The following is a 24,263-nucleotide window of genomic DNA, read 5'->3' on the forward strand; positions in this document are numbered from 1 at the left end:
CCTTCTGGGTACCACCGCCACATCAGCTTGTTTAAGTCCTTTGATTTTTCATCCTGACACAAACAGTGACCCATCTCTACATCAGACAACATTCGTTATGCTGAGAAGGTCCCCACAGCAGCTCCTGTCTTTCCCAGAAATAATCCAAGGCTTTGCCAATGTTATTACTTGTTGCAACAAATCTGTTTTACCCTAGCAAAACAAATTATTGTTTCCTTAGGAGACACATCTCTAAAATTAGTCTCAGGCCAAGAGAGTAAAGCCATTCATTTTATACAACCAAGTAGAATGAAGGAAATTATCTAGAGGCTCAGTTCTGAAAAAGAAGCCCAGAATGTTTAATTTAAAGTATTCCAAAGCCGGTAAATTGATGGGGGAGAATCTAGCCATGAAACAAACAAACACACACACACACACAAAGAGAGAGAGAGAGAGAGAGAGAGAGAGAGAGAGAGAGAGAGAGAGAGAGAGAGAGAGAGATTTGAAGAGGTCACTTTATCTCAATTCTACTTTCCTTTCTGTGAAATGGAGAAATAATTTGAGGTTATTACCAGCTGAATTGCATCTATTATTTCCCCTTCCCTTAAAGAATGCGTAACATGAGATATTGAGGGGAAAGGATTGCAGAGACATGGAGTCGGGTCGATGCCCAGATTTCAGAAGCCTTCCAATCTCTTGAAATCTAGCCTACCCTCTAGGATGTGGTGCTTCCATTTCATGCTGATCTAGCATTTCACCCACAACCACCAGGGCCAGGAAGAATTTCAGATTTCAAAAAAAAGAAAATCTTTCATCTGCCTTTGTGAAATGCAGTGAAGTTTGATGCTAAAAACAAGGATTCACTTTTCTTCCTCTTATTCATAAGCTCACGTGGTTCCTTAAGAGGCCATAAGCTCTGTCTCCATGCTGCAATACCATTTAGAGACATAGCCATGCCTATAGGTTTGTCAATTCAGAGAGCACCTGAAACCATAGTTAGGAAAACTATGGTTTGCACTACCGTGGTTTATTATTCTGGTTTACATTCCTGACCTAGTGATGATAGTACATTTCATGTCAATACCGTATTGGATGGTGACTTGTTAGTTGAGGACATTTCAGTATCCGTGCTCACTAGCATACATAATAATATAATCATGACTCAAGACAGAGGGGAAATGATTTTTTTGTGATTGTGTTACACGATTGAGATAGCTCAGCTGGTAAAGCATGAGATTCTTAATCTCAGGGTTGTGGGTTTGAGCCCTACACTGGGCAAAAGCTTCCTGCATTGCAGGGGGTTGGACTAGATGACTCTTGTGGTCCCTTCCAGCTCTACAAGTATAGGATTCTATCAATTTCATTGTGAATGTGTTAGACAGACAATGCTTGCTGCACATGGATCACTTTGAAAGTGGGAATCAGCTGTGCATGTTATAATATCCCAGTACTAGAAATTAAGATCAATCCATATATTCTTTCTAGAATATATGGTTGGAAAAGACGGTACAAGGTCAGAGGCATATAAATTCACACTCGGAAACACGGCCAGCAAGCAACACTAACTGGGAGTTATTGTCACTTTGCAAGGACAATTGGGGAGAAACTTCCTCTTATTATGTCTTAAGGGAAGCAGCAGGAAGGAGGGAAGTGGATTAGAATTGATTTTTTTTTTGTTCTTTTCAGCCTCTTCGGTTTCCTGATCTCTAATTACCTTTTAGGGTCAGCTGAAATATAGATGTGAAACATTGTATCCATTCCCTCATCTGTTAAGAAGTGACACATTTTGACTATATTGCCAAAGTTTAGAGAGATCAGGATTTCAGTTGTAGCACTCATGGGGCTTGTGCATACTATTTATTTAGTACCATTTATTACCCACTCTCACCCTAAGGTCTCAGGGTAAGTTACAACAATAAAAACACACCATTAAAAACAGTTCGAAATGCTAATCATCGTCATCAGCTCATCCATCCTAGCTGATTCTTAAATGGAGCCTTCTAAGAATAATTCCTAGACAGTGAAAAATTTGTGTTTATAGTGTGAAATAGTTGATGTGATGCACATATGCAAATGGCATTCTTCTTAAGGTTGTCTGGCCAGCACTCTGCTCTGAACTCTGTTTAAAAAATCAACAGGGCAGTCGCCTGACAGCTGGGAATCTCTTTCAAGCCTTTGGAATGTGATCTCCATAAGAGCTTGGAGATACTGACAGCCCTCCTGGTGACCTAAAGTAGCGCTAATGTGTAGTTTGCAGTGCAAACTTAAAGAATTTTTGGAACACTTTAAGTCTCCAGTGCTCTTCCCTCATCCAAAAGGTGTCCCTGCCAATCAAAAGCAGGGTGCATAATAACAGTACCTATGTTCTTACCAGAGGCTCTAATTCCCTTTGGTCGACCAAGCTGAACTCGCTGATAAAGTAGTAAAAGTGCTTGTAGCAGGTGTTGACGTGAGCTTCGGCACCCATGCTGATGATGCTGTCAAAATGGTGGATGTAGACATGGACAAAGACTCTGAAGAGGCGGGTGAGGATCTTGGTGCAGACCTGCTGGAAGTTCTTGGGGAAAGGAACACCTGCAAGACACAAGGGGCGGAGTGTTTAGAGCTTTCATCACTACTGTGGGACATTAGGCTCTATTTAGGGCCTTGCATTTGTGCATCCTTCCTTTTATTCTTATTTATTTATTTTTACATTTAGGCCTCAAGGTGCTCAAGGCAGCATGCATGATTATCCCCCTCCCCATTTAACCTCACAACAGCCCTGTGAGGTAGGCTAGGCTGAGAGATGATGATTGGCATAAGGTCATCTAATGCGCTTCATGGCTGAGGGGGGGGTTGAACCCTAGTCTCCCAGGTCCTAGTCCAACCCTCTAACCACTCCAACGCCCTGGCTTTCTTAAGGACAACAGCTATTGTGTTCTGGTGTGCACAATAGGGTTAGCTCAGTGGTAGACCTCCAGATATTGGTAGACTACAGCTCCCTTCATTCCTGGTCATTGGTCATGCTGGCTGGGGCTGATGGGAGCTACAATCCAACAGCATCTGGAAACTACCATGTTGGCTATCCCTGGTAGGTAGCATGGCCCAGAGATAATTCCTCAAATAGTACAGAGATAACTGATTTGGTTTGTTACCCACTTCCCTAAATTCGCTGGTACAGGCACATGTTTGTAGTTTTTCAATTCTGAAAAAATATATTATACAGTGGTACCTCTGGTTACAAACGCTTCGGGTTACAAACACTTCGGGTTACAAACTCCACTAACCTGGAAGTAGAGGGACACGGGTGGCACTGTGGGTTAAACCACAGAGCCTAGGACTTGCCGATCAGAAGGTCGGCGGTTTGAATCCCTGCGACAGGGTGAGCTCCCGTTGCTCAGTCCCTGCTCCTGCCAACCTTGCAGTTTGAAAGCACGTCAAAGTGCAAGTAGGTAAATAGGTACCGCTCTGGCGGGAAGGTAAACGGCATTTCCATGTGCTGCTCTGGTTCGCCAGAAGCGGCTTAGTCATGCTGGCCACATGACCGGAAGCTGTACGCCGGCTCCCTCAGCCAATAAAGCGAGATGAGCGCCGCAACCCCAGAGTTGGTCACAACTGGACCTAATGGTCAGGGGTCCCTTTACCTTTACCTTAACCTGGAAGTAGTACCTCGGGTTGAGTACTTTGCCCTAGGATGAGAGTGGAAATCGTGCGTCGGCGGCGCGGCGGCAGCAGGAAGCCCCATTAGCGAAAGCGCGCCTCAGGTTAAGAACAGTTTCAGGTTAAGAACGGACCTCCGGAACAAATTAAGTTCGTCACCCGAGGTACCAATTTATAGGGCTTCAAAAACATCAGTAAGTGGTCCACCAAGACCCACAGCAATTTTATAGTGGTCCATAGAAGGGGACAAGGGGAGTTTGGAAACCGCTGCTTGAGTGTTTACTGAATACATGAAACCACACTAGACCTGCAGGGGGAGCTAGATGATATTCTTAGCACTGCATGGAGCGGCACTCTGTTACCACTCTCATAAAAACAACTATGGTATATACAACTTGATCACAGTAATGGGAAACAGATGAAACAGCCCCCTAAATGATCCACCACATGTGTTCCATTGCCATGCACACTGCACAGATGAAAAGAGGAATAACCACAAACAATTAAGGGGTCTGGCAGTTACATTTTATTTTCAAGCGGGTATCAGCGGGTATTTTCAAGCGGGTATCAGCATTTGTTTCCCACAAATGCATTCCAGAGTCTGAAGACAAGCCAAATGAACCAATTATGCACCTGATTTTAATGAAGTCTGGAGTTGCTGGCAGGATTCATAGACACAAAGTTGCACCTGCAATAAGACATGCAGGTTTCAGATGCGCTAATGACTGGGAAGTCAACAAGTGCTGTTGTCGTGCTGTCTGGAGCTTAAAAGCTCTTTTTGCTGTGACTTATAGAGTGGAAATAACTACAGCAGAATCACAGAACTTCAAAAACCTTGAGACAGCTGCTCCAGGACACTCAGGGATTGTTCTTCCTCTTGAGAGTACAAACTGAAAGCACTTAGAATTAAAAGTGGAGAGTGCAAATGCTCATTTAAAGAATCAGAAAGGCTTATTTTCATGTATCCACGGACCTCTTGTGAAAGATGGAAAGCAGTCATTCTGATGCTCTAGTTGCACAAGGATTTCAGCCATGTATAGCCATGAAAAAAGTCTAGTCAGGCTCTGTTGGAGTCCAGACCATTTTCACATGTGCATACGCTGCTATAGGCACTAGATTTGAATACCAGACTAGTCTTGTCAAATTGTGGACTTTATAGTCCATATTACATCCTGGGGGATCAGTTTCTGGACAGTGTCTCTTTAAAATAGGCACACGCCCCCAACATGCTTGTGCCACTGCTACATGGCCTGCAGTCCCCAGCTTGATTTCCCTTATGCTGTACAGTGTAAAGATGAAATAACAGCTGAACAGCACTTTGTATGCTGAAAATACACTGATGTGAGTAGCAGTCTGGAGACCTGACTTCTCAATGCTGCATGTCACTGCCATGGGGAGGGGCAAGGCAGCTCTGGCCACCCTCCCCTGATGGCCACTATTGATTAACTCTATAGCCCTAAATGAATGAATAATTATGCACAGTTGTGAAAAGTTATTCAAGTTTCAGAACTTTATAGTGAGCTTTGGTACATCATTCTAGACTTCTCTATTCCAGTGAGAGCCCTTTCTGCCGTACATTGCGAACGCAAGAAGCAAACTATCAACAGTAGACGAGCAGGCAGGAAGTGCCTGGCATGGTGGCTTGGATGCAGATAAAGGCTTCCCTTGAGCCAGGAAATGTGGTGGAAATCTGATAAGCAAGACATCCTTTTTGATGTATGATGGCTCAAACCTCTTGATGGCTTGCTGGCCACCCACAACCATTCTGCTCAGGAAATTCAGCTAGTGGTTGACCAGCAAACTCCAGGTTCACCTGGAAGTTAATAGGTTTCCTAGATCCTGCCACCTGGTTGTTTGGCTAGATGTCCTACTGAGATTGTGTTTTGGGGCGATGATTTCCATCATGAAATGAAGTTTCCCATAAGGGCAAAAAGCCCAGCACTCTGTTCTCACAGTAGACAGCCAGATGCCCATGAGTAACCTGCAAGCACAGGAACATTCTCTCTTCCTGTGGTTTCCATCACCTGGCTATTCAGAAGCATTACTGCCTCCTACCAGCAAATCAGAGCAGTCATTATGGCCTAGTAGCCACTGAGAACCTTATTCTCTGCAAAAGCCGGTTCTGTCTCACTCTGGTCATCTCTGGTCAATCAGATTTTGTATACTTTTTTTAAAGCACTTGCAAAGAAAGATGATAATTGGATGAGTGTGCCTACAATAGGCAGCAATGCCTCCATCATATCATCCTCTGAAAGAAACTATTGTCCGTCTACCACCACGTTCGCACATGGAACAGGGTAACATAATGGTACTGGTTGGATGAAGAGTTCCCTTTCGGAGACAGATGCTTTCACACAGCATCACTTAATCCAACAAGGAAATAATGAGAAGTGGTGTATTAATGCATTATAAATGAGAGGCATTAAGAGCAAATAAATTACAGGACAGAATGTTAAAGGATTTGTCTCTCCAAGCCAAGATTTTGTCCCCCCAATGCGTTCAAATGAAGCCTGGTAATGGGATTCCTTATTATTAATCACTACAAAGTAATTGTAGGAATTAGCAATTATCCAAAACAACGGCACATATACAGTGAATTTTTTTTCCAAACCCCATGAGACATGGGCATTGTTAACAGCCTCTCCTTATGAGAGTGTGTGTGTGTGTGTGTTTTAAACCAGCACTTAATGGAAATGGTACAAGAACAGCTGCACATTGTTGCACAGCATTAATTCTGAAAGGAGACGGGGTGGCAATAACACAAGCAAGCCTTGACGAAACCAGCCAGCTGCAAAAACAACTAGAAACATGCTGTGTCAAAGTGGTTACAATGGGAGAATAACCCAAAAGGCATCATATTATCCTTCCCGCACACCACACACAAATCCTTTGCCTTTTTTGCAAAAGGGCCTTGGGGACTGAAAATGGAAAGTGCAAATAGTCAACAGTACAATGCAATCCTAGGCAGGTGGATTCAAAAGTAAGGATGGTATTCAACTAAGTTTTACTCACAGTAAGTAAAGGTAAAGGGACCCCTGACCGTTCGCGGACGACTCTGGGGTTGCGACGCTCATCTCGCTTTACTGGCCAAGGGAGCAGGGACCGAACAAGGGGAGCTCACCCTGCCACGGGGATTTGAACCGCCGACCTTCTGACCGGCAAGCCCTAGGTTCTGTGCCACCCGCGTCCCTTACTCATAGTAGGCCCATTTAAATTAATGAACATGACTAAGCTACGTAGGTCCATTCATTTCAATAGTATGGGATTCAACATCATGTTTCTGTGGAAACCATCACACAGTCACATCCCACACCGTGCAGGAGGATTACAACAATGCAGACGAGCCCTGCACAGTTGCTTCATTTTAGGATGACCCATAGCAACACCTTGCTATTATTTGAAAAACGCCTGTTCCCACAGCTTGCAGCAGGCAGAGCAAAATTTCCCTACACTATCACATCACCTTACAATGACCATATAGGCAATATTGTATTAATATTTGAAAAAATGAGATTGCACATGGGCCAATACTAGATTAATAGTTCCACTATTCAAGGAACTTTCCTATTTATGTATTTATTCACTGCTTGAGTGTATATCCCATCTTTTTCTCCAAGGAGCTCAAGGTGACATATGTGGTACTCCCCCACCTCATTTGATCCCCACAAGAACCCTGCAAGGTAGGCTGAGAGACAATGACTGGCCCAAGGTCATCCAATGAGCTTCATGGCTGAGTGGAGATTTGAACCCTGGCCTCCAGGGTCCTACCAAATAAGCGAACACAGGACTGTAACCTTAAGGGCAGTAGGGAGTGCAGTACAGGCTCTTGGTGGCAGCAGCAAGCCAGGGGCCCTGGCTCAATTGGCAGATCATATGCTTTGCGTGCAGAAGGCTCAATCTCTGGCATCTCCAGTTAAAAGGATCAGTTGCATATATGGGAAAGATTAGTGGGAGACAGTGTGGTGGGGACACCACTGCCCTCACCTGACTGCTGGTCGGTTGTGCTGGTCTGCTAGGAGGTAAAGGGGGAGGTGGCAGTTAAGGCCAGTGAATTGAGAACACACCAACAGAGCCAATCATACCAGTGCATTTGCACTGTGCCACTGAGCTCACTGTCCCCCCTGCCCCTCCCCGTCCTGGTGAGCAGCAGCAATGTGACCAACCAGAGGCCAGATGAGCAGCAACACCTGAGAGCCATGGCCAATTGACAGTACAGTGGTACCCTGGTTTTCAAACTTGATCCATTCCAGAAGTCCGTTCCAAAACCAAAGTGTTCCAAAGCCAAGGCGTACTTTCCCATAAAAAGTAATGCAAAATGGATTAATCCATTCCAGACTTTTTAAAACAACCCCTAAAACAGCAACTTAACACGAATTTTACTATTTAACGAGACCATTGATCCATAAATTGAAAGCAATAAACAATGTACTGCAGTCACACAATCACTCAATCAGTAGCTGAACTGGGTTCCACACAGTCACAAAAACAAACAAAAAAGAGCTGCAAAAACAAAAGCGCAAAAGAAATAGAAAAAAACCAGAGGGACCTCAGCTTAACACTCAAAATGGAAGTGTGGCACTCAAAATGAAGCATGTTCAGCTTCCGAAAAAAGTTTGCAAACCAGAACACTTACTTCCAGGTTTGCAGTGTTTGGGTTCCAAGTTGTTTGAGTACCAAGGTGTTTGAGAACCAAGGTACCACTTTATTTTAAACTGGATGGACAAAGAGTCTGACCCTGAATATGGCAGCTTCCTATGCAGCACCTATTGCCTACTCACCTATCCTGGTAGGAAATATGTCCTCGTTATTAATTAAGGTCTCGATCCAGTCCATCAGCATGCACATATACTGGGGTGCCGACAGCTTGGTGGGCCTCTTGTAGCGGTAGTCATCCTGCCACCGGTACTCATACTTGAGGCCACCCGACATGATGGGGCAGCTCTTCTCGGTACAGAATTCTGACATGGTCCCATAGATGAGATTTATCCTGTTGAAGAAGTCCACAAGGTGCACCGCAATCCAGTCATTGATGTTCTCCCCCGGGGGAAGCTGGACCACAGCTTTCAGGTCGAGTCCCGATTTCAGAGAGGCTTGAGCTTTCTTGTGCAGCTCAAAACGCTGGGTCCCCGGCTCAAATTTCTTCCGGGGGCGGAAGGTTTTGTCTTTGTTGAAAACTTGCTTAAGGCACAAAGCCATTCTGAGCTGGAACCAGCCAGGGTGATGACAAGGAGGACCAGTCTTTCCAAAGGACAAAAATAAAAATAATAATCAGGATGGTTCCTAAAAGATAAAATGGACACAAAGTATTTAAGTCAGTTGTTTTACAATGTACACCTTGGTTACAGTGTTCAAAACTTCCATTGTTCCAGGCACATTTTGCAACAGGGAATTTCATAAATGCAAGCAGTTTCTAAGCTCTGGGCATAGCACTGTGCCTCAAACTGCAGAGTGGAAGAAAAGGAGGACCTTTTCCTGCCTCCCCACTTCCAGCTATTCTCTGATGTCTGGAGAAGAGACCCACTTAGGGTGGGCAGGTGAAAGACTAGACCATGTGAAAAATGAAGATAATATTTTAGCTGAATTACATTCATTTTCAGCTTTGTATTCTTGTTATAAAAAGTATGCACCCATAACCTAGGTTTAAGGTGCCATTTAGCTCCTAACTTTCATAACTCAGTTTCTAACACTGCTTAGTTAGGTCAGGTCTTCAATTCAGGCAAAAACAAACACCACCAGATGCATTCCGGAATATATTTGCATCCTCACAAAAATGACCTGTAGCATCTACACCAGGTTTCAGAAACTTTTATGGGCCTCTGGACACATTTGAAAACTGGATTATGGGTATCACTCTCCCTCCCCCCCCCCCCACACACATTATGGGTATCACTCTCCCTCCCCCCCCCCACAACAGACAAGCCACTCAAAATAACTATTCTATTTGATACAGCACACTGCTTCTTTCCAGCCTAATTTCAGTGTGTGCTCATGGACTGCACATTGGCAGCCCCTGGTCTACACAATCTCTCAGTGCCCACCATTTTGCCCATCTCTATCTACCGTTTTCATCACTCTGGAAAAATGATTGGCAGAAGTGCTCTAGCCTGAGGTAAAATCCTTCTAAAGGAATAATAAGGAAGGATGCCGTATAGATAACTTGCGGTCAACCATGGGCATTATTTATTTCATAAATAGTTTCCAATGAGGTATCAATTCACAATATGAACGTGCATGCTTTATAACTCTGATGCTTGTAAAACAATCAAGCCCCAGTGCTATTGGCAACTCAGGCCATCAAGCCAAGCAGGTTGTACAACACCATTCTTAGTGAGACTTTCTGAAACTGTGCAGAGATTAATTAATAAATAAATAAAAATTCCAGCCATAGAAATGGCAAGGCAAACTACTGCTCAAGGGGCTACTAATGGGGTCAACATTGCAGTCCTTCTCATAAAATTCACACTTCTCCCAGATTCTCTGGGTTGTGTTTCTGAACCAAATATTTGCCTTGCCCCAGCCCTTGCCTCACCAGAAACGGAATCCTTACACCTCAGTGATTTGTGCTCCATGATGATTAGAGAATGAAAACTGGAAAAGGCTCTTATTATTTCTACGGCATTGCCAAGAAGTTCTTTTAAAGAAGAAAAGAATATCAAAGTGACACCTCAAGGCATATTCTAAAAATACATCTGTCCTTCTGGAGGGGGGGCAGTTTCCTCAGCAGCTGTGCCATTTCCAGCCCTAGAAGAAAACATTCCTTTTGCTTTGTCACTGGTGTGGCCGTTCAGTCCACATCTACTGGGAATACAGATGTTTGGCAGTTCACATCATTTTGTGGCTCTTGTTTCATAATGCTCCTTTTGCAGTCAAGGATATTTAAAAAGACCCTGGGGCTTCAGCTTCAAGTTCAATGGTGTCCCAGGGGAAGAAGCAAAAAAGTTCTGAGCCATGGGAAGACTCTTAAGCATAAAGGCCAGCAGGCACTGCTTTTGTGCAGCTGCCATTCAGCTGTGAAGAAGCCACTACACTTAGGCACACCACAGACTCCACACTCAAAATGATGCAGCACATGCCTAATACTGGCAGCATTGCACAGTCATCTGGGGGAAAGGATCCATCTCTTCTTTAATTTTTTTTAAAAAATTACAGTGGTACCTTGGTTGTCAAATGGCTTGGCTCCCAAACAATTTGGCTCCTGAATGCCACAAACCCGTAAATGAGTTAGCGAATCAGAAGCCGTGTCTTGGTTTTCGAACAGTTCCGGGAGTCGAATAGGCTCCCAGAATGGATTAAGTTTGACAAGCAAGGTACCACTTTGAGACAAGTATCGAAACATACAGAAGTTGAAACATATGCTCTGTGGGCTGTATCTAACAAAGTTGTACAACAGAACTTCCCCTCCCTTTTCCCTCTTCACAACACCGCAGGTCCTCAAAGAAAGTACCACACGGGGCATGGAGGATGGAACTAGCTCCCACCAGAGGCTGTGATGGCCACCAACATGGATGGCTTTCACACAGAATTAGCTAAAATCATGGAGGACAAGGCTACTGACCCTGAAGGCTGAGTTCTACTTCCACTGTTTCTGAATGCCAGTTGCTGATAACTGCAGGAGGGGAGAATGCAGTTGTGATCGGGTCTTGCTGGCTGGCTGTTCATGGACATTTGCTTCAGTGCTGTGACAACACGATGCTGGACGAGATGCCTTACTGGCCTGAACCAGCAAGCTCTTCTTAAATCTGCTCTGGGGGTCCTCCTCAGCCCTCTGGAGCAGATTTGGTGTGTGCAGAGGGCACACAGAGGGAAGGAGAGGAATTTCCACTGCTCAATTGGATGCCGTTCTGCTCATGCAATTACTTCGTTGAATTCATCCCTATATAAAAGCCACCTTCCTGTAAGATCAAACCCATCTACAACAGACCGAAAAAATATTCCTTGTATCAGGGTTTAACCATTCAACTAGTGTCACAGAGTTCTTTATAAAAACAACTACTGGGCTCCATTTTTCGCCAATGCTTTCAAATGCATTTGAAGGTTTATGGAACACTGTCCATTTGACTAATAAAAGGACATTCCATAATTTCCCCCACCATTCTGGTTTCGGAGGTACCACCACGCAGGACTCCTCTTGTGATCATATGCTGACAACCATGTGCATGCTGTTAATCTTAGGTTTCCCCTTAAAAATGATAACAGAGGCCTGATGCTTTCCTGGCTGCTATCCATAGATCATTTGAAGGGAAAGCCATTTCAGCATGTAGACACTGTTTACGATGTGCGTGTGTTATGTATCTTGTACTGAGGGATAAGCCTCTCCTCAAGTTCTGTCATTCCGCAGAAGATTTTCATTGTGTTTCAGTAACAAAACCTCAGGTCCTCTTCAGTTCAGACATTATCTTGTGCACGCAGATCTGCACCCAGCACATCAGCACAGCGGAGAGCTGTCAAGCATCAGCTAAGGCATTTATCTGGGAGAAACACGTGGGCCCCAAACACTTGCTTCCCTGCCGCTGCTTCGCGACTGTTCTTCATTCTGTGCACATTTTGAACACTATTTTTAGCATTGTTTTGGTGGGGAAATAAGTTCTGCATTCCCACAGTCTCTCAGATTCAGTAAAGGCAAAAGTTATGTAGGATACTTTCACAAGCTGCTTTTAAAGAATGCAAAGGTTTCGTAAGCCTTAGTGGCGCTTCACACACGACACTGTTCTTACATTAAGGGTAGGGAAACTGTGACCCTCCAGATATTTAAGTCCAGAGTCTAAAATTAACTTAACTTGCACTCCTATATGCTACTTCAAAACAGAATGAGGTAGAAAGGGTGATCCTGGACACAGTCTACAGCTACTTGAGTCTCTGCCAAAGAGCTGCAAGACAAAATGAGCTTGTCCTCTCGGTCCTGCCTTTTCAGGTTTGCTTCCCAGCCAGCCAAGTGCTGGATGACATTTTGGTCCTGTCATATAACACTATGGCTACCAAACCTGGAATGTTTTGCTTTGGAAGCTGATAATCATGATGCCAGCACCAAATTTTTATACTCCCAAAATCTCCACATTGATTTACTGTTTCCCCAAAAAAGCAGCAATATCTTTACTCTAAATCCTCAACTGACTCGAGTTAAGCCTCTACTCCCTCATTAAAATGCCATTTGAGCCTCAAAGTGTATATTATGCACATGCACAGAACAACATATGTTTTCAGAAAGACACAATTTTAATGGAACTTGGACAGAGAAATCCTATACTTAGGTCCTGCTGTGTTCATGCCCTGTTTGTAGGCTTCCCAAAGGAATTTGATTGGCTACTGTGGATACAGGATCTGGTCTGATCCAGCAGGCTATTCTTATGCTCTTAGATGTGCCCCTACTATGATGTGATAAATAGCCACTGTATCCAATGTGTTCTCAGTACGAGAGGTGGGAAATACAAAACCAGAAAATACAAAGAAAAATGAAAAAATGACCATGGAATATCTTGTGTTCTGCTAGCACAGTGGGGTTTCTGGCAGATCCTGAAGCCCTTCAAGTGTCTCAAGTCTATATTTGTACCCTAAATGCGTCATTTTGGTGCATTCATTAAGCACTTACTACTATACAAAATTAGCCTTTTTTAAAAAAAAATGTCACTTGGAAATTTCTCCTTTGATCTTTTCTGCAGCTGCCAGATAATGAGAATGTATTTAAGAATAAAAATATATTTTCATGTGGGGTGGACAATGCGGCCAGCTGAGCACTTTGAAAACCCCAACATCTGAAGACTGAATCACACAATTGATTTCCTTCCCACTTTGTAACAATCTCTGCTATCCTTCATGCTGAGGGCCAGAACAGATGCGAGACGTGTGGAGGTGGTTGTTTTCTAAAAGAGAAACTTTAAAGCATCCATTGGAGGCTCTGGTATTGACCAGAACAATGGCTCTGGGAGTGTTTAACCCCTTCTGTGCTTTCAAAGCTGTATTTAACCCCACTGGGGAGAAATCCAGTTACATGAACTCAACTTTATTGTTAAAGGTACCAACGTGGCTTTTGAATCATGAGTTGCTGTGTAAAGAGCCACTGTCGTCTGTCTTGCTATTCTGTGGTGGGGTCTGAGTGTAACAAATATTGCTCCCCTCCACACTGACTCTCCACCAACTGAGTCAATACAGTTCAAAGCAAAGATAGCTTGCTTGATTGTGTGCTTTCTTGTTCTGAGACCAGCAACCACAGTAAACAGAGGTACCATGGTTACATATAGCCCATATACTTTAAGATTCTTTGACTGGGCCTTAGAGCTCCTGTAAATCTTAGAGTTGTGTGCCAGCTCCATACACCATACATTTCTCCATCCAGGCAGGCAAGAAGCATTATCAGAGCTCAATAACATTTTCCAAGGAGGAGATTTCAGAGGGCCAAAGAGAGGCATTTCTCATATGGATACATGTCACATTCCCTAAAATTCCAAGCCATTACAGTCCACACAAGGTAGCTGAACTCCATTGCCTTTCATGCTGCCCAAATGTGGCCTCCAAGCAGTGTTTGAAAGTCGCCAGGCGCATTTTGCACCTGGTTCCCAGCCACTTGCAACCAAGTGAAGATGCCTGGGTACCAGGATGGTCCCTGATGGCTCCAACATCTGGAGGTGTATGCCTGGGGACCCTTGAATCTTGACTGTTTTCACACACTAGCAACACATCCTGTAGAATTTATCCCCTGTATTTTATCTGCACAATCAGAATGAAGTTCCGTAACCAAAAAGTTGTATTGAAAAATACGACTTTCAAGCCATCTGCCCCCAAAATGGCAACGAGGCATTCCATTTTGGCAACTGTAACCCTGGTTTAATAATAATAATAATAATAATAATAATAATAATAATAATAATAATAATAATTTATTATTTATACCCCACCCATCTGGCTGGGTTTCCCCAGCCACTCTGGGAGGCTTCCAACAAAGTATTAAAATACAGTAGTCCATCAAACATTAAAAGCTTCCCTAAACAGGGCTGCCTTCAGATGTCTTCTAAAAATCTAGTAGTTGTTGTTCACTTTGACATCTGGTGGGAGGGTGTTCCACAGGGTGGGTGCCACTACCAAGACGGCCCTCTGCCTAGTTCCCTGTAACTTGGCTTCTCGCAGTGAGGGAACCACCAGAAGGCCCTTGGCGCTGGACCTCCATATCTAGGTAGAATGATGGGGGTGCAGAACCTCCTTAAAGAGCCATTTGGTGCTTAGCTTATATATCTGAATTTCTAACCCTGCCTCCAACCCAATTTCAGATGAACTGTGCCTTACAGCTGAAGCTACGAGTGAAACCAGGGCCTTGGCTGTCAAGAGCCATGATCAGAGAGCAGGAAGAGGCAGACTCAGTAGTTGTCTCAGAACTGAGCCTCTGGCTAGCAGGACACTCATCTCCATAGCTGCACTGCAGACGGAGAGCCACAGATGCCTGTGATTCACTTCCCCTTCCTCTCCGAAACCTCCATGCCCAGAGCCGCCTCTTCCACGTTAACTGTCCACTTCCCCTGTAATTTCTCAGATGCACACTCTCAATCCCCTTTCCAGTCATCACCATAACATTCCAAGCTCTGCAGAAAGTAGAAGTAGATTAACTCTTTGAATGAGTAGCCGTAAGTAAGTCTTTCAGCCTTCAGTGGAGCTTACCTCCTGGTAAATGTGACTAGGAGTGCTGTCTTAGAATGGCAGACCCAGACAAAATTAAGCATTCTCATCAAATTTCACTATTCATCACAGTACTTCAGAATACAGCCAGTCAGAGGATTCTTCCATCTAGCTCAGGATTGTCTCAATCAGAAACAGACAACTTCTAGATGTTGTTCGACTAGAACACCCATCATCTCTCCTGGGGCTGAAGGAAGTTGTGCAGCAACAACCTCTGGAGGGTACCACATTGCGTAACCCTGGTCTGCACGGACTGGCAGTGTCTCTCAAGGGTTTCAGAGAAGGTGTTTTTGTTGTTGTTGTTTGCTATCTGGAGATTCCAATTGTGCCCAATTGTGGGCCTTGTGGCATGGTTCTGTTCTACAGCCAGCCTGTAGGACCTAAAGATCTATCACTTGGCTTCTGTATCACAGAGGTGGACAAACCATGTTGCTCCCAGCAAGTCTGAATTCACAAGGTCAGTAAAGAAGGTTGTCAATCAGTAAAGCTGGACCACTCTGGATCATGCTTTGACAGCCCCCATCTCCTTGACATTGAAACACCAATTGCTTCATTTGCTACCCCAACACACACACAAAAGGTGTTACTTGGTATAATAACAATTGATTAATATGAGTATGCATTTAAGCAATACCAGATTGTTTCCAACAATTCTAGACATCTAAAAAAAATAAAATACTTGAATTCATCTTCGCCGTCTGATGAAGCAAGAATAATGATTAATAGAATGTAATCATATCAGACTACTCATTGTAATGAGTTGGTATAGTGAAGGCCCATGCATACCTGTGTGGAATGCATACCGGGCATCCATTTTAATCGTTAGGATTTGCCTTGTACTTGAACCCCATAGCAGGATGGGAGCAGGCAGCAAAAAACGAGGATGCCAATACAGTATGGTGTAAAAACAATTTGAAACCTGTTTGGGGCACTGCAGTTAATCTGTAGTAAAACAAGTTGAGACATTAAGATTGGGCTACTTTCAAGCTACTGGGGCAAATGATAGACTGCTAATCTGACGGGTGATTCCCATCTCCTGACCTTATCCTTGACTTTATCAAGTATTTTAATATTTGCATGCAGACTGAAGAAAATGCCCCCAATGCCTATGGCAAGCTGCTGTTGAGAAACTGGCTCTGCCTTCACTTTATCTGCCAGGCAGATAGCAGAACATTGTTCATGGTCACTGCACTGCACACCCATCTCTTTTACAGAGATTTGCTGAGGTGTGCACTTTATCTAGTTCACAAGCCTTATGTGCAGCTCTCCCTTCCATAAACATCTGGCTGCCATGGGAGCATTAGATGGATTTTTATACATTCCGGGCAAATGGATTAAGGGCAGAATTCACACAGCCATCTTTTATCATACACCAACTTCCATCTAATTGGGCTGAGTAAAAAACTGCTAATACAAGTGAGCTGCAATGGGTTTCTTCTCACGTTAATTCTGTTCCCATGAATAGAGAAAAGGCATGTCAAATGATAAAAGCTTATCACTTGGTAACAGGCCTTCTGTGTAATCAAGAATGGTAAGGCTAGGAGAAGGTCCATAGCTCAGTGATAAAACATCTGCTTTGCATGCCAAAGGTCCCAGGTTCAATCCCTGGCATCTCCAGGTAAAGTTGAGAAAGACTCTTAGTCTGAAACCCTGGAGTGCCACTGCCAGCCAGTGTTGGCAATACTGAGCTAGATAGGCCAATGGTCTGACTCAGTATTAGACAGATTTTTAAAATTATAAATATAAAAACAGTTGGAAGCAAATTCAACTGGGATATAGATTTTAGAAGGCTTGTTGGAAGATTAATGCCTTTAGCAGTAAAGGTCCAAGGCATGAAAGATTCCAGAAGACAAATATCAAGTCCTAAGAGCATAATATCAAATAGAGTTGCTGATCAAATACTGTCCAGCTCCAAAGATCAAACGACATCTGTGGAATACCAAGCTCCAAAAAGTTCTCAGATACTGTATTAACATCAGCTATTTAACACGACTACACATTAACTAGTCTGCTATTTAAATATCAATTGGCAATGGCTCTCAAATGTTGAAACTGACTATTCTATACAGAAATAAAATATATTAACACTGAATATTTAGCAAATCTTCGATATAAATATTGACAAATGAGGATGCAGCAGAGGGTTGAGGGATTCCAAGTGTTCCCCTGAACTCTTATTAAATAATTTTGTATACTGCCCTTCACCTGAAGATCACAGGGCAGTTCAGAACTATTCATGATGTAAAACTCACTCTCAGGCATTTGCTTTCCAGAGACCACCTTTTCAGCTATCTAAATATTATGGAAAATTCCAGAGTTTGATTCCAAGGAAATGGCTGTAAAAAGAGGTCATTGGCTGGTGTGTGTGTGTGTGAGAGAGAGAGAGAGAGGAGGGAGGGAGAAAAAGAGACATAGAGAGATTGCAGAGTATAGGCCAGTCTACTTGCCTGACAGGAAGTCTTGAAAAAGGAACTTCAGGAAAATGCAGTTATTCATGGCAAAGAGCAAAGCTGCGAGAGAGACCCACAGCAAATGGACAGAGAGTGTTGAAAACACCTTTGTCCTGGCCTTCATGTTTGGATTTGGCTCCCAGATGGTTCTGACACTGGAACTAATGCGGAGCTGTTCACAATCAGCTGTCCTGGGAAAACTTGGTTTCATGTGTGCTTTCCCTAACAAGCAAATAGCAGCTTTGGGTTATCAGCAGGAAAACGATAAGGGGGGTGGCACTGAAGTCCCCTCCCCCCCCCCCAGTGTAACAGTTCTAAGACAATTGGATGGTATCTTGTACATTTCCTTCTTCCAAGCTGATGCCAAAAGTATTGCTCGGCTTTCCAATGGACCACATCAGTGAGGCTGGGGGGGGTCTTCTCATCCAGGCAGCCCATGACCTCCATGCACACTGCCCAGGCTTGCACCCTAAATAGGTCACTTTGGTGCTAGTAACTCAGCAAAAACAACACAGGAGGCAGCAGTTGTGAGTTACTGGTCTTTGCAGCTACAGCAGGTGCTGTGATTCTCCAGAGGGTTGACTTGAGCCCCAAAGTTGCACTCTATTTTTTCTGAAAACAGACAGATGCCAACAGTGGGCTCTGATTCCCCAATAGTAAGAAATTCTGCACATGGCCAGAGGCACTGTTATGGTAGGTCTTAGCCATGGTATACAAAAAAAGATTCAGGGATTGAGCCCTGGCATACAGGAGCAACAGGTCAGTGAAAGGTAGAAGAACCTTTGCTAGGATAGATTTTTGCCACCTTCACCAGCCTCACAATTATGGGGACCAGGGAAGGGGTGAACAAAGGCATGCACAACGCACCTCCCCTCCCAGGTGTGGCCTACCTTTGCTTTGCCCAACCTGATGCCCCCATGATGATGTTGGGCTACACTTGCCACCCCTGATTATTGGCCACGCTGACTGGGGCTGATGGGAACTGTAGTGTGAAACATCCGGTTGGCACCAGGTTAGGGAAGACTGTTTGAAGTGTCTGCTGCAAATTCACAGATATCCCTGAAGCCTGACCTGGCAGTGTTACAGGGGCCACTCTGAATTTGTAAGAACTTGAGTGGTGCAGCAACAACACTATTCATATCAGGCAGGTGTCTTTGCTGAATTCTTTCTGGCTGCTGTTAAAAACATTTTTGTTTAGACAAGCCTACCAGCTGTTTAGAAAATAACTTAGCTTTTCTAAAGTCTTAAATTATTGCAGTTACTTTTCCTTAGTGATAATTTTATTATATTAACTTTTTTAGTTTTGTTTTGAAATCAAGCAGTGTACAGATAACTTGCAACTTGCACACATTAAACTTGTGTGCATTCAGCCTCATGTCCTTGGATAAATATATGGTGGCAAAAAGAGGACAGACATTGGGGGGGGGCTTTGGCAATCCCACCCACCTAATGTGTTTTGACTATGCACAATTTTGGCTTTATGCGCTATCTCTGGAACGTAAACCCGACATAAGTTGAGAGTTGCCTGCATAAATTCCATGAAATAAAATAATTAAAAGAAAACCTTGAGAATAGTGACTGGCGATTAAGAAATTATAAATCCAGGGGGCACACAGTCACAGCGTGCCATCTCAGCCAGCCTATTCTCTGCCTCAAACACAGAGGCACCAGTTCTCAGTCCACACCATTACGCGCTGATTCAGCCCGTCTACCTACCAGGATGGTCGGGCACTGCGCTCTCCGGTTTCCTTGGTGCCGTTGCCAAGCGGCAACTGGCAGGCCTCCAGCGCCAACAAGCGCCCCCCAGCCCGGAAGAGCGCTGACCAACTCGCTCCTGGATGTTTTCTGCTCCAGAAAACCGCTCTGCTCCCATTTGTTTCTCTCGCCAGCAACCAGCTCCTCCGGCAGCCGCGCGCCTCTCTTGCAAATATTTGCAAACGCCTTCTCGAGCCATTTCCCCCACTCACCGGGGTTGAAAAGTTCAAAAACTCCAGGGCTGCGAAAGGTTCCAAGAGAGAGGCTTGGCCTGGAGCTTTGCCACGCTCCGATCAAACTTCTTTGTGAAACGGGACAGAGGGGGAGGGAGAGATACTCACCGCCTCCTGCGCAGCCGAGCCGAATAAAAGTTGCTCCCTCTGGAGCCAAGGAGAAGGATCCTTGCCGCCCTCCTTAAAAGTGCCCGCGGCTTATCAAGAGCGCTGTAGTGAAGGATCCCACGCAAGGAACCTTGGCTGGAGGAGTTTTCATTAAAGAAACTTCGGGGCTTTTTCTCTCTCCGCGTTAGTGATGTCACATCCTGACGGTGTCCACAGAAGAGTACAGCTGTCCTTGCAAGCAGAAGCGTGCCAACCCTTTCTTTCAGCCTCCCGGGCTACGCCTCCCTAACTCACCCTGGGAGTGGGGGCTGCTACTCGCTCTCCCTCTCTCTGAGTGCAATCAAAACTTTTTCTTTTCTTTCTTTCTTTTTATTTTTCTCCATTTTCTCTCCCCCTTATCCTTTCTTTCTCTTTCTTTTTCTCCTTTTTGTCTTATTTCTCCCCCCCCCCCTTCTTGGCTCCCGATTAAACGGGAGTTTTAGGTCCCATGAAAATTCCCCTTAGCAAAAAATGAGGGGGGAGGACGCCGCAGCGTAATTCAGATTTCTGCCCTGACTCCTCCTGTTCTTCTCAAGTGCCGGCCCAAGAGAATGAATTTATCCTTCCCTGGACACTTGAGAAATAGCCAGCGTTATCTGGAAGCCAAAGAAAGCCAATAAATGACCCCAGTCCAAGTTTTTCTGCCATCTCAGGAAACAAGAGCATTCCTTGCAAGGCGGGGTTGGGGGAGATAATCATGTGGAGGAGTTGGCAAAAGGCATGTGCTGAGCTCACTGGCTGTGTAGGCATTTAAAATGCAGCTAAGTCACTCTTTTCTCGGTTTGAACTACAGCTGGTTTTGGAGGAAATGCAGTATTTCACAACAGAAGAGATATGAATTACAGCTAACAGTATGTGTACACCACTTCCCAAAGGAGTAGCAGGAGCTCACTGGATTCAGAGTCCATGGGACTTTGGACACAGCCACTGATAACAGAGTGAAGGATCGAGGATGTGCACGAATTTGTCGCATATAAAAGTGACTTTGATTCTCCCTTGTGATGCTTCTGTGCACGCTCATATAGTTTAAATATAGAAAGGTGCTGCAGTGTACAGTAGTCAGACAACTGGTATTCTGAAGTATGCCACTTCTAACCATGGAGGAAGAGCCATCATGTCTAGTAGCCACAGATAGCCTTATCCATGAATTTGTCTAATCCTCTTTTAAAGGCATCTAAGTTGGTGGCCATCACTGGAAGCAAGTTCCACAGTTTAAGTCTGCTCTGTGTGAAGAAGGTAAAGGTAAATGACCCCTGGATGGTTAAGTCCAGTCAAAGGTGACTATGGGGTTGTGGCACTCATCTTGCTTTCAGGCCGAGGGAACCGGCGTTTGTCCACAGACAGCTTTCCAGGTCATGTGGCCAACATGACTAAACTGCTTCTGGCGCAACAGAACACCATGACGGAAGCCAGAGTGCATGGAAACACTGTTTACCTTTTGCCGCAGCGGTACCTATTTATTTACTTGCATTGGTGTGCTCTCGAACTGCTAGGTTGGCAGGAGCTGGGACAGAGCCACGGGAGCTCACCCGTCACAGGATTCGAACTGCTGACCTTCTGATCAGCAAGCCCAAGAGGCTCAGTGGTTTTTCAGTCCTGAATGCTCCAACATTCCATTTCATTGGATGTCCATGGAGTCCAGTGTTGAGCATTCATTCTGAATTGTTATATTATTTGTTTGCAGAGAGGTGATATGGCATTGGATTGAGCAATTGTTATCTCTCAATTTCCAAGGCCTTTCTCCATCACTTTCCTTACTGTCAAAAGTCTGGTTTTGTTTTGCTTTTGTTGTTTGGAGGTTTTATTGTGCAAGAGCTCCAAGTCCACTTTCACTGCGCAACCTGAATTTACAGGGATGTAACCGGATCCCACTTACGAAAGAGCGACAGCCTGGAAGCAACTTTAGCCAAGCAACACCTGTGTGCCTTTCAGTGCCGAAGTACAAATTCCTTAACTTAAACTACTCCCAAATGCATTCATCACCTGCACCTATAAAAAATCAGCTGCATCAGGACAGGGAATGATGGAGGATTTAGACTGGGGCTCTGGTGCAGAGGAAAGGAAAGCCCAATCCTTGTCTCCATACCTGAGCCTTATACCAAATCCTCCACCCGTCAGGAGTTCCAATCCCAGCACTCCAATGAAATGTGTGGTTTGACCCTAAGCATGCCTGATTCTGCTCCGAGCCATCAATACTTCAGAATGAGCGTAGCCCTAATTTCTGCCATAGGGTTTCTCTACACACTTAGGTATTGTGGATTACAAGTGGGACCTGCAACAAAACGTTGCTGTGTGGGGTGCTCCTGTTCTTGTTTCCAGCCATCCAGTCATGCCCTCTTCCAGGACACTCCATTCCACTCCCCCTCAACAGAGCACACTCAGTCCTCATCTTCCTACCTAACTCGTTTCGTCTTTTGAGTCCATTAAGAGATGCAAATCAGGCCTATTGAAAGCAGCCGGCCAACTCATGCACTGGCTAAGGTCCCTAGGAGCTCAGAAGAGCCCAGCGCTGATCTGACCCACTCATATTGCCACCCAACCATTGGGACCCAGGCTGGCCATTTTAGTGGGAGGTGGGCTTTACTTTGCATTCTTACTAAGTCTTTTGGTAGTGGTTTCCCCAGGGAGATGGCCTTGGAGTCTTGCTTTTTATTTTTTATTTTTATTGCCTGGTTTTTCTTGCCAAAGGCAAGAAATTTCCCCACAGCTCATTTGCGTTTGTAGCAAAAATGAGACCAGGAGGCACAATTGGATGTACAGATAAATCTAATCAACAGAAATATGGCTGTGCCCCCCCCCCCCCCGGCCGAATGAATTCTTTTTTCTTGTTTGTATCCTTAGTTTGACTTTATCTCCAGTGCAGTCAGGCAGAAACAACAGCCGTATTCGTAACATGCTGTTTATTTGTATCAGAACTCAATGTCCTGTCTGAACCCAACACCCCAATGTTTGGCCTGAAAACACTGCAAAGAGTACAAAAGCAGTCTTGCTTTGTGACTAGCTTGAAAGGAAGCCTGATAAGATTTTGATATTTCTTTGAAAATCATGTACTTTGAAAAACCACAAGGGACATATGGTGAGGAAGAGTGACTTGGATCCGATGTTTACAAGAAGAATGCCCTTGATACTGAAAAGGATACTGGGAACCACAACCAAAAGCGCAAATGAATCTGAAACCTCTACTAACAATAATTTTGGAGAGACAATCAGGAATCGGGAGCTGTCATCTGGCTGGCTTCTTCTCACCAACTAGACCAGGGGTGAGGAACCTCTAAGCTCTCTAGCTGGCTCCCCTAACTCTTCCCAGACCAAAGCCACTCTCTCCAGGCCACACCCCTCACTGGTATTGATTTGAACCAGGTTGGGATAGCACAGTTAGTAGAGCATGAAACTCTCGATCACATGGCTGTGGGTTTGAGCCCCATGATGGGGGAAAGTTTCCTGTACTGGAGGGGTTTGGACTAGTTGATCCTTGTGGACCCTACAATTCTATGATTCCATGTTGTTTGCCAGGCTGGAATGTGTCCTCGAACTTTGATAATGCCTGTTGCTTCCCTGAATGAATGGAGGATAGAACTGGCTGCTAAGTGGGTATAGAAACTAACTTACTGCAGCAATGTAAATTTTGCATTTATTACTCCACCCACCTCTGCCTCTGGATGCCCCCACCAATGATACATAGAAAGTTGCCCAGAAGGGAATGGGGTACTGAAGCTTAAAAGGGCTCCTCATCCCTGAACTAAACGAAGAGGTGATACGATGAAATGATATGTGATATTGCCACTGATATTTTTCAAAAGCTTGGTGCCAGGGAATTATAGAATATTAGAGCTAGAAGGGAATTTGGAGATCTAGTCCAACATCTTGCTCAATGCAGGAATCTTATGCCGACAGCATTCCTGACAGATGGATCCTCTAACCTTAGCTCAGCTGCTTCCAACAAAGGAGAAACAACTACTTTGCCAAGCAGCTTTTCTACCATCCATCAGCCCTGTCTAGGGAAGTTTTTAATGTTTGATGTTTTATCGTCTTTTTAATATTCTGTTGTGAGCCACCCAGAGTGGCTGGGGAAACCCAGCCCGATGGGTGGGATATAAATTGTTGTTGTTGTTATTTACAGATAAGAAGATTCTCTGTATGGTTATCCTAAATCTGCTACCCAGCAATTTCCATCCATTAATTCTGGCCTGGTGCTGCTACTGCTATTTTTCTAAAAAAAAAGAGGTGCTGGAACTCAACACGAATGCCTCCTTTGTTCTCTTACAATGGCGATAGCACCCACCTGAGAGGTGCCAGAACTGAGTTCCAGTGAGTTCCAGCTGGGAAAAAAAGGCATTGGGTGCTGCCTTCTAGAGCAGGGACGTCCAACACCCAACAGACTGTGATCTACTCACCATAT

At 44.5% G+C, this 24,263-nt stretch overlaps 1 protein-coding gene across 2 annotated transcripts in view; it reads right to left on the reverse strand.

Moving 5' to 3' along the window:
- Positions 1 to 24,263, reverse strand: part of MOB3C (MOB kinase activator 3C) — a 31,172-nt gene that overhangs the window by 5,488 nt on the left and 1,421 nt on the right. The window contains exons 1-3 of one of the 2 annotated variants that reach the window (XM_081914041.1): positions 19,826 to 20,439; positions 8,397 to 8,898; positions 2,351 to 2,553 (exon numbers count right to left, since the gene is read on the reverse strand). In XM_081914041.1, coding sequence (XP_081770167.1) covers positions 2,351 to 2,553; positions 8,397 to 8,814 — 621 coding nt within the window. In that variant the 5' untranslated portion in view covers positions 8,815 to 8,898; positions 19,826 to 20,439. Of the gene's footprint in view, positions 1 to 2,350; positions 2,554 to 8,396; positions 8,899 to 19,825; positions 20,440 to 24,263 lie in introns of those variants that run through there. The other variant, XM_081914042.1, reaches the window with a different exon arrangement.

This window comes from Podarcis melisellensis (genome assembly GCF_964234715.1).
Source record: "Podarcis melisellensis genome assembly, chromosome: 6".
Lineage (NCBI taxonomy): Eukaryota > Metazoa > Chordata > Lepidosauria > Squamata > Lacertidae > Podarcis > Podarcis melisellensis.